This window comes from Mytilus californianus, unplaced genomic scaffold (assembly GCF_021869535.1).
Source record: "Mytilus californianus isolate M0D057914Y unplaced genomic scaffold, xbMytCali1.0.p SCAF_4, whole genome shotgun sequence".
Lineage (NCBI taxonomy): Eukaryota > Metazoa > Mollusca > Bivalvia > Mytilida > Mytilidae > Mytilus > Mytilus californianus.
The window spans coordinates 93,981,307-93,997,503 of record NW_026262690.1 but is presented as its reverse complement, the minus strand read 5'-3'; the positions used below and the strand labels follow the sequence as shown (position 1 = coordinate 93,997,503).

At 33.8% G+C, this 16,197-nt stretch overlaps 2 protein-coding genes across 5 annotated transcripts in view; both read left to right on the top strand.

Moving 5' to 3' along the window:
- Window positions 1-16,197, top strand: part of LOC127698854 (aftiphilin-like) — a 538,231-nt gene that overhangs the window by 430,253 nt on the left and 91,781 nt on the right. The window lies entirely within an intron of this gene.
- Window positions 1-16,197, top strand: part of LOC127698875 (5'-3' exonuclease PLD3-like) — a 31,548-nt gene that overhangs the window by 7,537 nt on the left and 7,814 nt on the right. For all 4 annotated transcript variants that reach the window (XM_052202585.1, XM_052202587.1, XM_052202588.1 and 1 more), the window contains exons 2-6: window positions 8,317-8,555; window positions 9,675-9,858; window positions 10,919-11,036; window positions 12,587-12,720; window positions 15,759-15,959. In XM_052202585.1, coding sequence (XP_052058545.1) covers window positions 8,317-8,555; window positions 9,675-9,858; window positions 10,919-11,036; window positions 12,587-12,720; window positions 15,759-15,959 — 876 coding nt within the window. The remainder of the gene's footprint in view (window positions 1-8,316; window positions 8,556-9,674; window positions 9,859-10,918; window positions 11,037-12,586; window positions 12,721-15,758; window positions 15,960-16,197) is intronic.

The window sequence follows — 16,197 nt, the reverse complement described above, 5'->3', positions numbered from 1 at the left end:
ACTTTAAACCTTGACAAACATTGTTTGTTAAGTTTATCAACAAAGAACATTAAAAACCTACAATAGATATATACATATTTCCAAGACTGTCATAGATTGCAGCGTCTGTTTTAGTGTTTAGCACCTTCTCAGCAGCAAAAGGGGGTGTCTCAAAATAGGATTTTGTTTATCGATTATATTTGAAAATCGATTGATTATTGAAATTTTCGTAATATTCTGTAATTGTGATTGTTTTTTTTTTATGTCACATTCACATTGAAAATAGCTTGTACATGGCTTTATGGTCGTTTTGCTATCATAGACCTTATTGCTATTTGGGAATATACGACACTTGACTCCTAGAATCTGTGAAACTTGGACTATTGACGTCGTACAACAATCACTTTTCCTTTGTGGCACCAAACATTTTCTTATTAGTATTGTGACGTCAAAATTTTTGCAGGAACCTTTCTGATGTCCAGTAATGGCAGACAAATAACAATAAGATATATTCTGACGATGTCCTTGCAGGGCTGGCGGCCAGGCCCATGCTGCAGGGAACATCATGACATCAGACTAAGTTTAAAATTCTGTTTAATAAAAATTTAAGTCAAATGGTGGCATGACCAACTTTCATTACACCATTTATCGAACTTTTCTAGCGGTCACTGGTATAATATATATACACTTAAAGAGTAATCTTCAAATGTAAGCCTTCTGAGTGGCTGACTTTCAATTTGGGTATGAATGTTTTTCCCAAGAAAATGGTAATTGCTCAGGGTAACTGCGTTGTTTTCAAAAGGTCAATTGGGACCTGTACAACAAAAAAAAAGCAGTTTTATTTTCTGCATAAAACGGTCCAAAAAATTTTTGCACCTTGTTCTGATCAGTGAATGGTGCCTATACTTAAATGCTAGTCTAGCTACACCCCTGAAGTCTGATGTCATGATATTCCCTGCAGCACAGGCCTTCTTTGTTCCTTGGAGGCTTGGGCTTGTAAATGGCTATAGGCCAGTATTTTGAAGATAACAGACAAATGAGATTTTCATTGTCCATTAAATTATACTTTTATGAATAGTAAAGACAACTATTGATAACAGACAATTAAACACTATATATATATTAGAGAAATTTAGTGACAGGAAATTCATGACTAGACTGTCATGACTGTTGTCCTAGTACTGGTTTTTGTCGAGCCTGCGACTTTTGTCGCAGAAAGCTCGACATAGGGATAGTGATCCGGCGGGGGCGGCAGAGGCAGCGGCGTTAACTAACTTCTTAAAAGCTTAATATTTTAGAAGCTAGAAGACCTGGATGCTTCATACTTTGTATATAGATGCCTTATGTTACGAAGTTTCCGTCTGTCATATGTCCATTGTCCTTGACCTCATTTTCATGGTTCAGTGACTACTTGAAAAAAAAGTCAACATTTTTTGTAATGTTAATTTCTTTCTTGTTATGAGTAATAAGATAACTATATTTAGTATGTGCGTACCTTGCAAGGTCCTCATGCCCGTCAGACAATTTTCATTTGACCTCGACCTCATTTCATGCATCAGTGGTCAATAGATATAAGAACATGAAGAAGATGTGGTACGAGTGCCAATGAGACAACTCTCCATCCAAGTCAAAATTTATAAAAGTAAACAATTATGGGTCAAAGTACGGTCGTCAACATGGAGCCTTAGCTCACACCGAACAGCAAGCTCTAAAGGGCCCCAAAAATTACTAGTGTAAAACCATTCAAACGGGAAAACCAACGGTCTAATCTATATAAAAAACGAGAAACGAGAAACACTTATGAACCACATCAACAAACGACAACTACTGAACATCAGATTCCTGACTTAGGACAGTGTAGCTGGTTTAAACGTTTTAATGGTACCAAACCTTCACCCTTTTTCTGAAACAATAGTGTAACATCACAACATAGAAGTCCATATATCAGATACTATAAGCAGTAGGTCTACTATATTTGGTATATGGAATGATTGTAAGGTGTACATGTCCAACTGGTAGGTGTCATCTGAACTTGACCTCATTTTCATGATTCAGTGGTCAAAGTTAAGTTTTTGAGTTTTGGTCTTTTTTTCTTATACTATAGGCAATAGGTCAACTATATTTGGTGTATGGAAATATTTTATGATGTACATGTCAGTCTCGCAGGTTTTATTTGACCTTGACCTCATTTTCACGGTTCATTTCTCAGTGTTAAGTTTTGTTGTTTTGGTCTGTTTTTCTTCAACTTTAAGCAATAGATCAACTATATTTGTTGTATGGAAGAATTGTAAGGTGTATATGCAGTGATTTTGCTAGCGCTCGTCACTTTCGTAATTTACGAAATTGTTTTCAAAATGACGAAAGTATTTCAAATCAATTTCGTCACTTAAATTTGGAAAGTGTAAAAATATTTTCGCATGAAAATACTATTATTCTACCTGTCTTCATGTTTCTGACAAGTTTATGACCCTCAGCTAACTAACATTTACAGGTGTTATAAAATTGTGATTACAGCTAATCCGCTTATCGTCATAGGATGGGTCACTAATCCGGTTAATTATTTCCCCAGTAAAATTAGTCAGTCTGCATTTTAATTTCAATATTTCTCAAGGCCGACGACCACAATTTGCAGTGGGTTTGTCATAGTTTTGTCATTTGAACAAAATTGTTTCCCCCCCCCCCCCCCCCCCCCCCGGACAGTTCGCTTTTTAATTTCAATGAATATTTCTTAAACGATCATAATTTGCAGTTAGTCTGTTGTAGTTTCGTCAAATAATCGTATTTTCGTCATCTTTGATATAAAACGTTCAATTTCGATTAAAAAGATAGAACTTTATTCAAAACGTTCAAAAATGTTTTCACGTTAAAAACTTCCATCATCATCAACGAGTCAAACAGGTGCTTCCTTTACGATATACTGTGCATGCGTGAAAGTATTCATATGAATTTAAAGACACTAAAACGTAAAATACGAAATAAATTTAGTGCCAAAATAAATGAGAGAGACAAATATAGTTCTTACTAAGCAAATTGAAATATAAAAATGATAATTTCCTGCCTTTTTTTAAACACGAACCAATCAGTAGATGAATCCGGATTCATTCTGAATTTATTATCTACTTATCTAATTGAAATCGAAAGTAAACGTGATCAATTCTAGATTAATTTACAATTTACAGTTATTGGAATCGTTCCATGTTAATTTGTACAAATCCTTGGTTCCAACTTTATAGAAATTAATTCAAAATATCGATTTAAACGTTTTATAAGGATAATGATTATGCAGTGTAATAGTCTTACAAAGTTCAACAAGTTCATTTATACTGTGATTCTTGGTTTTAAAAAAAGGAACCCAACTTTTGTTGATCAGGAATGTCCCCTGAAACTAATTGAAGTAAAATTTTGAACTAGATTTTCAGATCTTATATCCTAATCTTCATATTTAAGTGACACATCAGTCAAATCATGCAATTACTGCCTAAGTCCTGCAAAGTCTAACAAAGATGTATAGCTAGTAATATACATACATCCTTGGTTCCTTGCTGTTACCCAAAATAATGTTGATTTTCATCTCGCGCAAAAGTGACTAAAGCCCTCAAAATCCTAGCTTAATTAACCTTGTGTATATGTCTGTCTGGCAGGTATCATCTGACCTTGACCTCATTTTCATTGTTCGTTGGTCAATGTTAAGTTTTCATGGTTAAGTTTGTTTCTTAGATACTATAAGCAATAGGTCAACCATATTTAATGCATACATTGATTGTAAGGTGTACATGTCTGTCTGGCATGGTTCATCTGACCTTGACCTCATTTTCATGGTTCATTGAATTGGTCAATGTTAAGTTTTGTTGGTTAAAGCTGTTTCTTAGAAACTATAAGCAATAGGTCAACTATGTTTGGTTTATTGGTTTATTGAATGATTGTAAGGTGTACATGTATTTCTCGTTTGGTTTATCTGACCTTGACCTCATTTTCTTGGATCATGTTAAGTTTATGTTTTACTTGTAGTAAAGCTTTATATTTAGGACTATCAACATAAAATCAATGGTTAGTAAAGAAGGCAAGACATTTCAGCGTGTGCACTCTTGTTATTATAATAAGTGGCAAATTTAGAAAATGTTAGTATTGTCGCTTATGGAGGAAAAAATACTACCTCTTTCCAAATAAAACATAACAGTGATGAACGTGGAGAAAGTTCATACATGTTCATAAATGTAAATTAACATGCAGACATCTTATACGTTCAGGTATTTCACATCCAATCTTTTATGGTAATATTCTTTACAAAGCACAAAAATGTCGGCATTGACCTTAAAAGCTAACCAAACCTTTAAATAGACTTATTCGGAAGGGATATAGTTATGATACTGTTGTCAAGTCATTAAGGATTGCATATTTTGGTATTAATATTGATTCACTCATAGGGTCTTTGCATCGGAAATAAACACATTTATTCTAAAACCAGTTGTTGGCATGATACGGGTAATTTTCGTCTCATATATTTTATGATGGTATGATACTAAACGCCTAAAGGGAGGAATTGTACTTGATTTTCACATGATGAAGACATAATCTTTCAATCAGTTTAATTGAGGTCTGGAGCTGGCATGTCAGTAACTGCTAGTAGTCCTTTGTTAATTTATGTATCATTGTCATTTTTTGTCGAGCCTGCGACTTTTGTCCCAGAAAGCTCGACATAGGGATAGTGATCTGGCGGCGGTGGCGTTAGCTAACTTCTTAAAAGCTTTATATTTTAGAAGGTGGAAGATCTGGATGCTTCATACTTTGTATATGGATGCCTCATGTTACGAAGTTTCCGTCAGTCACATGTCCAATGTCCTTGACCTCATTTTCATGGTTCAGTGACTACTTGAAAAAAAAGTTCAGATTTTTTGTAATGTTAGATTCTCTCTTATTATAAGTAATAGGATAACTATATTTGGTATGTGCGTACCTTGCAAGGTCCTCATGCCCGTCAGACAGTTTTCACTTGACCTTGACCTCATTTCATGGATCAGTGAACAAGGTTAAGTTTTGGTGGTCAAGTCCATATCTCAGATACTTTTAGCAATAGGTCTAGTATATTCGGTGTATGGAAGGACTGTAAGGTGTACATGTCCAACTGGCAGGTGTCATCTGACCTTGACCTCATTTTCATGGTTCAGTGGTTATAGTTAAGTTTTTGTGTTTTGGTCTGTTTTTCTTATACTGTATGCAATAGGTCTACTATATTTGGTGTATGGAATGATTGTAAGGTGTACATGTCTAGCTGGTAGGTGTCATCTGACCTTGACCTCATTTTCATGGTTCAGTGGTCAAAGTAAAGTTTTTGAGTTTTGGTCTTTTTTTCTAATACTATATGCAATAGTTCAACTATATTTGTTGTATGGAAATATTTTATGATCTATATGTCAGTCACGCAGGTTTCATTTGACCGTGACCTCATTTTCAAGGTTCATTGCTCAGTGTTAAATTTTTGTGTTTTGGTCTGTTTTTCTTAAACTATAAGCAATAGGTCAACTATATTTGTTGTATGGAAGAATTGTTAGCTGTACATGCCTGCCTAGCATGGTTCATCTGACCTTGACCTCATTTTCATGGTTCATTGGTCAATGTTTAGTTTACTTGGTTAATGTTAAGTTTATGTGACAGTTGTAATAAAGCTTTATATTTAGGACTATCAACATAATATCAATGATTAGTAAAGAAGGAGAGACATTTCAGCGTGTGCACTCTTGTGCTAAGTTTCTTTTGTTACCTGTTCTGACATCGTCTCGGATTTCTTTTAAACTGAGTTTTACTGTGCATATCGCTGTGTGTTTCATTATTCTACATTGGCTAGAGGTATAGGGGAAGTGTTGAGATCTCACAAAACATGTTTAACCCTGCCTCATTTTTGCGCCTGTCCCAAGTCAGGAGCCTCTGGCCTTTGCTAGTCTTGTATGTTTTTTAATTTTAGTTCATTTATATGTTTTAGAATTTAGTATGACGTCCATTTTCACTGAACTATTACACATTTTTGTCAAGCCTGCGACTTTTGTCGCAGAAAGCTCGACATAGGAATAGTGATCTGGTTGCGGCGGCGTTAGCTAACTTCTTAAAAGCTTTATATTTTAGAAGCTATTAGACCTGGATGCTTTATACTTTGTATATAGATGCCTTATGTTACGAAGTTTCCGTCTGTCATATGTCCATTGTCCTTGACCTCATTTTCATGGTTCAGTGACTACTTGAAAAAAAAGTTAAGTTTTTTTGTAATGTTAAATTCTCTCTTATTATAAGTAATAGGATAACTATATTTAGTTTGTGCATACCTTGCAAGGTCCTCATGCCCGTCAGACAATTTTCATTTGACCTCGACCTCATTTCATGGATCAGTAAACAAGGTTAAGTTTCCGTGGTCAAGTCCATATATCAGATACTATAAGCAGTAGGTCTACTATATTTGGTATATGGAATGATTGTAAGGTGTACATGTCCAACTGGTAGGTGTCATCTGACCTTGACCTCATTTTCATGGTTCAGTGGTCAAAGTTAAGTTTTTGAGTTTTGGTCTTTTTTTCTAATACTATATGCAATAGGTCAACTATAAATGGTGTATAGAAATATTTTATGATGTACATGTCAGTCTCGCAGGTTTTATTTGACCTTGACCTCATTTTCACGGTTCATTTCTCAGTGTTAAGTTTTTTGTGTTTTGGTCTGTTTTTCCTCAACTTTAAGCAATAGATCAACTATATTTGATGTATGGAAGGATTGTAAGGTGTATATGTCTGTCTGGCAGGTATCATCTGACCTTGACCTCATTTTCATGGTTCATTGGTCAATGTTAAGTTTTCATGGTTAAGTTTGTTTCTTAGATACTATAAGCAATAGGTATCAACTATATTTAATGCCTAAATTGATTGTAAGGTGTACATGTCTGTCTGGCATGGTTCATCTGAACTTGACCTCATTTTCATGGTTCATTGGTCAATGTTAAGTTTTCTTGTTTAAGACTGTTTCTTAGAAACAATAAGCAATATGTCAACTAAGTTTGGTTTATTGAATGATTGTAAGGTGTACATGTATTTCTCGTTTGGTTTATCTGACCTTGACCTCATTTTCTTGGATCATGTTAAGTTTATGTGTTACTTGTAGTAAAGCTTTGTATTTAGGACTATCAACATAAAATCAATGGTTAGTAAAGAAGGCGAGACATTTCAGCGTGTGCACTCTTGTTATTTAGGGTCCAGCTGAGGACCACCTCAGGGTGCGGGATTTTCTCGCTGCATTGAAGACCCATTGATGGCCTTCGGCTGTTATCTGCTCTTTGGCCGGGTTGTTGTCTCTTTGACATATTCCCCATTTCCATTCTCAGTTTTATGTAAATAAATATAAGGGTTTAATTTATTAAGGTAGATGGGGTGTCTAAATTATAATTCATAGAATTTTTTAATAATTTGCCAAAATGTAGTTTATATCATGCTTTTTAAAAAATAATAATAAAAAGAATGGGTCACGGGGCTTATTTTCACGCTACAGGTTGTGCAAAATCGACAGATTTTGTATAGATTATGCATGGAAAACCCAATTTTCTGCCATAAAACGAAAACTACACCATAGAATTTTGAGATAAAATATGAGAAGATAGCTCAACTAGTATGCTTTCAGATAAGATAAAGAAAAAATGGGGTCACGGGACCCGTTTTCTTGCTACATAATAAAATAGGTAAATTCCTAACACATTCAATTGTAAAAGTAACTTTATCTGAATTATCTGCCCTTACATTTGAGTTGCCTCCCCTTATGTGGCAAAGTTGGAAAAAATAAAATCAAACAAAAGTATTCTTTTTTTTTATAAAATACAACCATAAATATGATAAAATAGGTCATTTTCTATATTAAAATGAAAATTCTTACACATGAATTACTTACTACTCTCAAAATTTGCACCTTCTATTAAATATCTAGACCGATTGTTTTCTGGTATTTCAAAATCCAAGATGGAGGAAGACACCCTATCTACCTTAAAACAAATTGTTCTAGGTTTAAAACTTGATTATATTAGGGAGATCTTGAATATTATTTGACCATTAGTGATTTATAAATTTCCTTGCAACAAGATTTATAAAATATATATACAGCCAAGTAAATCTTGTTTTAAGGAAATTACAAATGGTCATGATCAATATTCATGATATTGGAAACATCATGATCATTTGGTGCAATAATTCTCAACTGATTTAATTCTAAACTATAGGAACTAATAAATTGGGATTTGATGTAATGATCTGATTTCATAGAGTAAAAAATAGTAAAAACTAATCATGTCAGATATAATTTACTCTTTTGTAGACCAAAACCTATGTGATGGAATCTGATAAGGAGATTTTAGTGGAATATCACCAAAAATATGCTGCAGCCAAAAAGAGAACATGTATACTTGTGACTGCTATAGTAACAGCCATTGTTTTGATAGTTGCAGCAGTTTGTACATTAGGTGTATACTTTGGTGTGTATTATAGCCCAGAAAATGACAAGGCACCAATCAAACCTACAAGTTTAATGGGTCAATCTTGTTCTGACCCTTGTATGTAAGTATATAAGTATATTGTACATTTATTTTGAGTCAGGTGAAATATTTAGTTAGTGATTTTATTATTACAAAAATGCACCTTTACTGGTAGAGGAAGATAGGGGGGAAATTACCTCCCTTGACTAACTGTCTTAATTATTTAAATGAGTGATTATTAATCTCTGCTAAAGAAACATTGTTTTTGATGGTAGAATTTTTAAACAGGTAATTGGCATTCCAATGGGAACCAATCATACCCTAAACAGGCTGACCAGTTTTACCTTTTTTTAGGTTTATAAATTTGAATTCATTCAGTCATTTATTAATGGTAAGATTAAGCAAGAGTGTTGCGCCCATATTCTGATATATTGATAATATGCTATCTTTATTCTTAGTATATATAGATAAATGTAGTCCATGTTTTTCTTACTGGATTTGATTGATTTGTTGTCCATCCAAACATAAGAGATTAAAAAAAAAAATAATCTTCTGATTTTTGCAGCTATGCTATTGAAGAGAAGAATAGCATTTTCTAGATACTCACATCCTTAAGCACCAATTTGATTTTAAGATTACAATTGAATATAAATTATGTTTCCCTTTTTTGGAACTTTACTGGTATGAAAACCTCAAATTGTTGACTCATGTGATTAATGCAGTTCAACTTCCGACAAGGGAAATAACCTTCTTCAAATTGTAATTTTAGATTAAAATTAATGATGCAGGAAATTAGTTTCTGGAAAGGGCTATACACATCTACATCTAATATGAATATATTTTAGTGGACAAGCACATCATTATGTGGTTCTGCTGTCGTTCTTTATTATGTATATATATAACATTGAGGCATTAGCCAATAGTTGTATGTATGGTACCACATGTCGATATAAGAAGATGTGGTATGAGTGCCAATGAGACAACTCTCCATCCAAGTCAAAATTTATAAAATTAAACCATTATAGGTCAAAGTACGGTCTTCAACACAGAGCCTTGGCTCACACCGAACAGTAAGCTACATGTATTTTCTGTGCTACAGAAGATTTAATATTTTCCACCAGACAATGAAAATTTGCACATAGGAAATGACATCAACCAATCATAGTTTGATATTTTAATATAATAACCTTTATTCTTACAGATTAAACTTGGTAGAAAGTATTCCTGACAATCTAACCTTTGTCCAAGGAGCACCTCTCCATTCCTCCACATATGAAGGGATAATGAGTTTAATGGCTAATGCCAAAGAGACCATAGAGATAGCTTCTTATTATTGGACACTGAATGGACAAGATTTACCCTTCCATGATAACTCCTCTTGGGAGGTATGTTGCATTTGTAATGTCAGTATTATACAGGTCACTTTAACTTACACTTTACACATGAACATGACACTTCATTTCAGTGTTGATTTAAGTGTGAATGAAAGGAGACAGGAGGTAACCCTATAATGGATGAGGTTTTTAATCAACCAAACAACATAGGTTTACCAAAATAAACATCTAACATGTCTAAGAGGTCAACAATAAACAAGGTATCAAAATTACCCAGAGTCAAAACTAGTTGCAAAAACAGTACATACAATATGTGCAAGGTATTTAGTAAACATAAATCTTAGTGATGATTTTTTCACAGTCAATACAGGTGATTGTTTGTGATTTACAGTGATTCACTCTGAAATAGCTCTTTGCATATTATGGCAGATTAGTAAACCATAGTATTATCTCTTCAAATCATTAGCAATTGCCCTGTTTCACTATGATTCACTAGACACCAAAAGGGTCTCTAAATGGATCACCTTTGAGCCACAGAATTTTAACTACTGTAAATTCAGAAATTATTGTGAGCATTTATTATTGCAATTTTGACATGACCAACCAAAATTTGAGATTAATTATTGCGATTGCAAGAAAAGCTGCATAGAAATATATAGATGACTGATATCAGATTGCAAATTCTAATTATTACTATACTCACCTCGTAGCATTGTTAGCATAAAATAAAAACTTGCAATAATTTCTGAAATTACAGTAATCATTCTAATAGTTTCACAGCTAAAAAAACAAATTGTGTGATCAGATTTGTGACCTCTTAACTTTTTTTTTATTGATGAAGTTATTATTTCTCTATTTTTTAGTGGAGTGTAACAGGGTGTATCAAGAGAAGCTTTGAATCTTGATGATTTTTTTTATCTAGAAAGATTCGATGAATAATAACATATTATTTTTGGGGAAAAAATCCTTTTAGATTATCATTAAAAAGAAAAGTAAAATTTGTTATTGTATTAAACAGATTGTGTATTTCTTGTTTTGAAGAAAATGGATAATTGGATTAGCACTTGCTAAGGATAGTCCATTCCTATACTTTATTTATATTTATTTGCAGGGAGAATCAATCCTTGAAACTCTGATATCATCTGGTAGGGACAAAAAGATAAAGATCAAGATTGTTCAAAATAAACCTAAGGGAAGAAATAACAACACAGAAGCATTAGCTAAATATGGTTAGTATTTAATGGTGGTGTAGTCTGGAAATTTTCAAAATAAGAAGTTTCACCGCTAAAAGCAAGTTCCAGAGTAAATTTCATTTATTTTTCTGTACTGTTATTCAACAGTAAGGGAGTTCCAATCTGGATTTGCCAATGGGGTGTTAGCAGGAAAATAATATGGCATGTGAGATTTAATAATGAGTAATTTCAAAACCAAACTCAAAAATAGAACTCATTTGTTTTTATGGCTTGCTTTGGATATTAGGTGTCATTACGATTTTATGTTTCTATATATATTTCTGTGTGTCCATCTGGCTTTTACTTAATTAAGGGAACCCAACCCATATAGGGCTGTACTTAATAACCTTAAGAAAACTAACCCCTACCCATACCCAACCCTAATACTTACCCTAGCCCGTTATTCTCACCCTTATCTAAATAAATCACTAACCTTACCCTAACCTTGGCCTAACCATAAACTGAATCTTAACTATAAAGTTCAGGGTCAATTAAAGTAAATGAAGGTCGTTAGTCTGTTGGTCCTTCCTGTATCAGATTAAAGCTTTTTGTTAAGGTAGTTTTTTATGAAATTCTGGTCACATCATTTTGAAACAAACTTAGAACAAAAAAAATTGAGAATGGAAATGGGAAATGTGTCAAAGAGACAACAATCCGACCAAAGAGCAGAAAACAGCTAAAGGCAACCAATGGGTCTTCAACACAGCGAGAAAATCCCGCACCCGGAGATGTTCATTTAGATTCAAACTCTTTAAAATATTTTCCAACTCCGATTTCTGAACCATATTTCCCATTCACTGAACATGGTAAATTAATTTGATACTGTTTGAATTTTCTTGCTTTAAAATTTTATTATTGCAAAGCCACGGCTTCCTGAAATTTGGTATCAAGACTTATGTAAGCATGCTATATTTTGTTATGCATTTTCAGATTCATCACTCTTCCTCTACCTCTTTCCAAATACTTATATACTCTATGTGTTTCTTTATTCTACATTAGCTAGAGGTATAAGGGGAGGGTTGAGATCTCACAAAACATGTTTAACCCCGCCGCATTTTTGTGCCTGTCCCAAGTCAGGAGCCTCTGGCCTTTGTTAGTCTTGTATGTTTTTTAATTTTAGTTCATTTATATGTTTTGGAGTTTAGTGTGACGTCCATTTTCACTGAACTAGTACACAATTTTGTTTAGGGGCCAGCTGAGGACCACCTCCGGGTGCGGGATTTTCTCGCTGCGTTGAAGACCCATTGGTGGCCTTTGGCTTTTGTCTGCTCTTTGGTCGGTTTGTTGTCTCTTTGACGTATTCCCCATTTCCATTCTCAATTTTATTTATTACACATAACAGCCATGGGTGAAATTTCATCACTTTTATTTCAGGAATTACAAATCACAGTCTTCTGAAATTTGGAATAAACCTTCATGTGAGCATGCTTTACAGTGTGATGGGTTTATACATCCGTCAGTCATCAAATTCCTGTCCACATGTTTAACACACCTTCTCACAAAAATTTTTTTTTTTTTTTTTTATCTTGTTCCATTACTTTTAACAGCTGGTGCAGAAGTGAGAACTTTGGATTTTGACAAGCTATTGGGTGCTGGAATTATCCATACAAAGATGTGGTTAATAGACAGAAAACATTTCTATGTGGGCAGTGCCAACTTAGACTGGCGATCTTATACACAGGTATGATAAAACATTTAATTTTTGAAATGTTACCTCTTTACCTCATTTAACTTATTTGTTTGCATTTAAGATAAATCTTACAGTCACTATTCTACACAAATGTTCTAAATGCTCCAATTTTTGTTTACAGCAGCTGATAATTAAGGGTTAAACTATTGTAAATAATTTATCACTACTAGTATATTTGGTTCTGTGAATGGAAGAAATCTTGGCCATTGAAAAAAAGGTATAGATAGATCTCCATTGCATTCATATAAGAGCTATTTTCATTTGCCATGATGTTGGGCGACAACGTACACAAATTCCTTCATACAAAGACATTTAAAAATTTGTATTCTGAACAACATTTAAGCCATGAATAATTCATAACTATGATCTAGTAAGAATATTTCATCAGACTTGCTTGTACCACATATTCAAATAAGGTTAGTCAAATAAGAAAATCAACCAGTTCGCCTTCCAACATTGGGCTAAGGGATATTACTGCAACACAAATTATTTTCATTGAAATTTTTCTAAAGTCATGACAGTGATTTTTCCTTGCAATAGGTTATCTTAAGGCTCATAGGTTCTTTAAAAATATTCTTCTACATTCAGAGGACATGGCTTTCACAAGACATGTTTAAAGTCCCAGTTTTGACTGGATGTTAATGAATATGAATCACCCATCCTCAGAGTTAACCATTGATCCATGGATTTACCCTTACCCTTCAGTCCTTCCATTCTCTGTACATATCAATGATTTGTGATTAGACATTTGACATATTTCTTGTGTTTAACACCACTGTCAACACTCATGGCTATATCATGGCTGCCAACTTTTATCACTGGAAGTAGCCGGAGTACCGAGAAAGAACTACTGACCTTCAGCATGAAAAATGGCAATTGGAGTTGAACAGACCTTGCCACAAGGGAGGTCAGAACTTTCAATCTCAGTGTTGACAGGCTGTTGATCACTATATATAGAAGGACTACTTAGACCACTCAGACATAAAGCCACCATTTGACAATTGTTATTAAGAGTTATATGGTGCAAAGTATTTCCAATGTTGTAAACTTGACTGTCCAAGCTAACAATTAATGATTGTAATATTTCCATTATTGATGTAAATCAATCTCAAGTTTTTTATGACCCTTTTTTCCTCAACTGTGCATCATATTGATTTTTTGTTAAGCAAAATGTTGGTGAGTTGAAAGGTTAAATGCACATTCATATATAGCTTTTGCTCAACTAGCTTCTGTATGTTATACTTAATTTGTGTACGCACATTTCTCAGCAGCTATAGCATTTGATCATTTGGTTCTTGGGCAATACTTTTCTCAGTAAGGTTATTCCATTTAAATGGAGGTGGGAGGGATTGGAAGGAAAGTTTTATATCTGGACATTAGTTGTATGTTCATTTGATGTATGTTTATCTGACTTTTTTGGTTGGAAAACTTCTCATTTCAGAACGAAAATGAATAAATGTGTTTAAATCAGTTTGACTGGTAAACTTTTACTCTTATGCAAAGAAAGTGTTGTTTCCCACTCAAATGTGTGTCTAAATTAGTTTGACTGATAAAGTTATATTCTTGTTCAAAGAAATTAAGCTATGATGGGTTTGTTTGTTCCTCACTCACTAATTTTTATACCTACCCTTACCTTTTTCATATTTGACCAAGTATAATGATCAATAGACATTTCCCTCTAAGTCTCTTTTAATCTATTATATAAATATAATATGTAGAGACAACAACATCTGGGTTACCGCAAGGTGATAGTTTTATTGAGTCTACATGTTTCGCCACTTACGGTGGCGTCTTCAGGACAATTTAAACATAGAAAACAAATACTGAAATACATAAAATGCGGTGCATATGGGGTTACAAAGGTTAACAAGACGTAACGTCACAATAATTGATTTGACAACTTTAAAATGAAAGTGAAAGTAAAAGTTAATAATGCATTGTCAGTGTCTTTTCCAAAATGGACAACACCTCACAGGACATTCCGTACCATTCCAAAAGGCTTCACTCGGAAAGTGGTACTACTTCCAATTGCGTCGGGAATGTTGTAAGGTGGTACCGCAAAACGTACTGAACCGCAGAACCGCACGATTATTGTTGAAATAAACTTGCAACATGGATAGTGTACCACAACCGCAAAATGTAACCAATTCACCACAACTTCCACCATGCCCTACATGTGCGACTACCATACATCTTACAACATTCCCGACGCAATTGGAAGTAGTACCTCTTTCCGAGTGAAGCCTTTTGGAATGGTACGGAATGTCCTGTGAGGTGTTGTCCATTTTGGAAAAGACACTGACAATGCATTATTAACTTTTACTTTCACTTTCATTTTAAAGTTGTCAAATCAATTATTGTGACGTTACGTCTTGTTAACCTTTGTAACCCCATATGCACCGCATTTTATGTATTTCAGTATTTGTTTTCTATGTTTAAATTGTCCTGAAGACGCCACCGTAAGTGGCGAAACATGTAGACTCAATAAAACTATCACCTTGCGGTAACCCAGATGTTGTTGTCTCTACATATTATATTTCCATGAGGTTTTAAGACAACCGCAGCATACTTCGGTATCCATCTTGGTTACTCTACCAGCTTTTCCGTTAGAAGGTGTTGGTTCACTCGTCACAAATTATTATATAAATAGATTATGATTTCTACCTTCTAATTAACATTTTAACTAATAAAACCCTCCATCAGATAGTAATCTTATTTTTTCATAAATTAATTTGCAGTTATTCCCTGTAATATTGTTTGAATAGTGTAAGTAACCAATTTAAATGCACATCAATTTTGTATTCTTTATGTTTAGATATTTTGTAATTCCCTTGTTTATACATGACATATAGGTATCCCCATTTCTTTCATACATGACATAGGTAATCCTCATTTCTTACATACATGACAAAGGTAATCCCTGTTTCTTACATACACGACTTAGTTATTCCCCTTCTACCATACATGACATAGTTATTCCCTTTTCATATATATAAATTTGTCAAAATACAATTCCTCATTTTTTGCAGGTGAAAGAACTAGGAGCAGTCATTTATAATTGTCCATGTATGGCAAAAGACATGGGAAAATTATTTGATGTGTACTGGTACCTAGGTGTACCAGGTACTACTGTTCCTTCTTCTTGGCCCTCATCTTTCAGTACTGATATAAATAGCAACACCTCCATGCAGATTCAGTATAATGGCACTGCTGCAACAACATACCTGTCAGTAAGTGATGATAATTCCCTTCTTAGATTAGAAGGAAAAATGTATAAACAATTAAAATGTGTCCTCACACTATTTTAAGCTACTCGTCGATTTGTCAATTCTGAGAAAAGGATGTAAAGATATTGCTCACTTATCACAAAAGAGCCAAACAGATCTGAAGAACAATAATTAATTGGATATATTTTTTTTTTGGCAATACATGTACTACATAAAAATGGATAACAGGAATTTTCAAAAA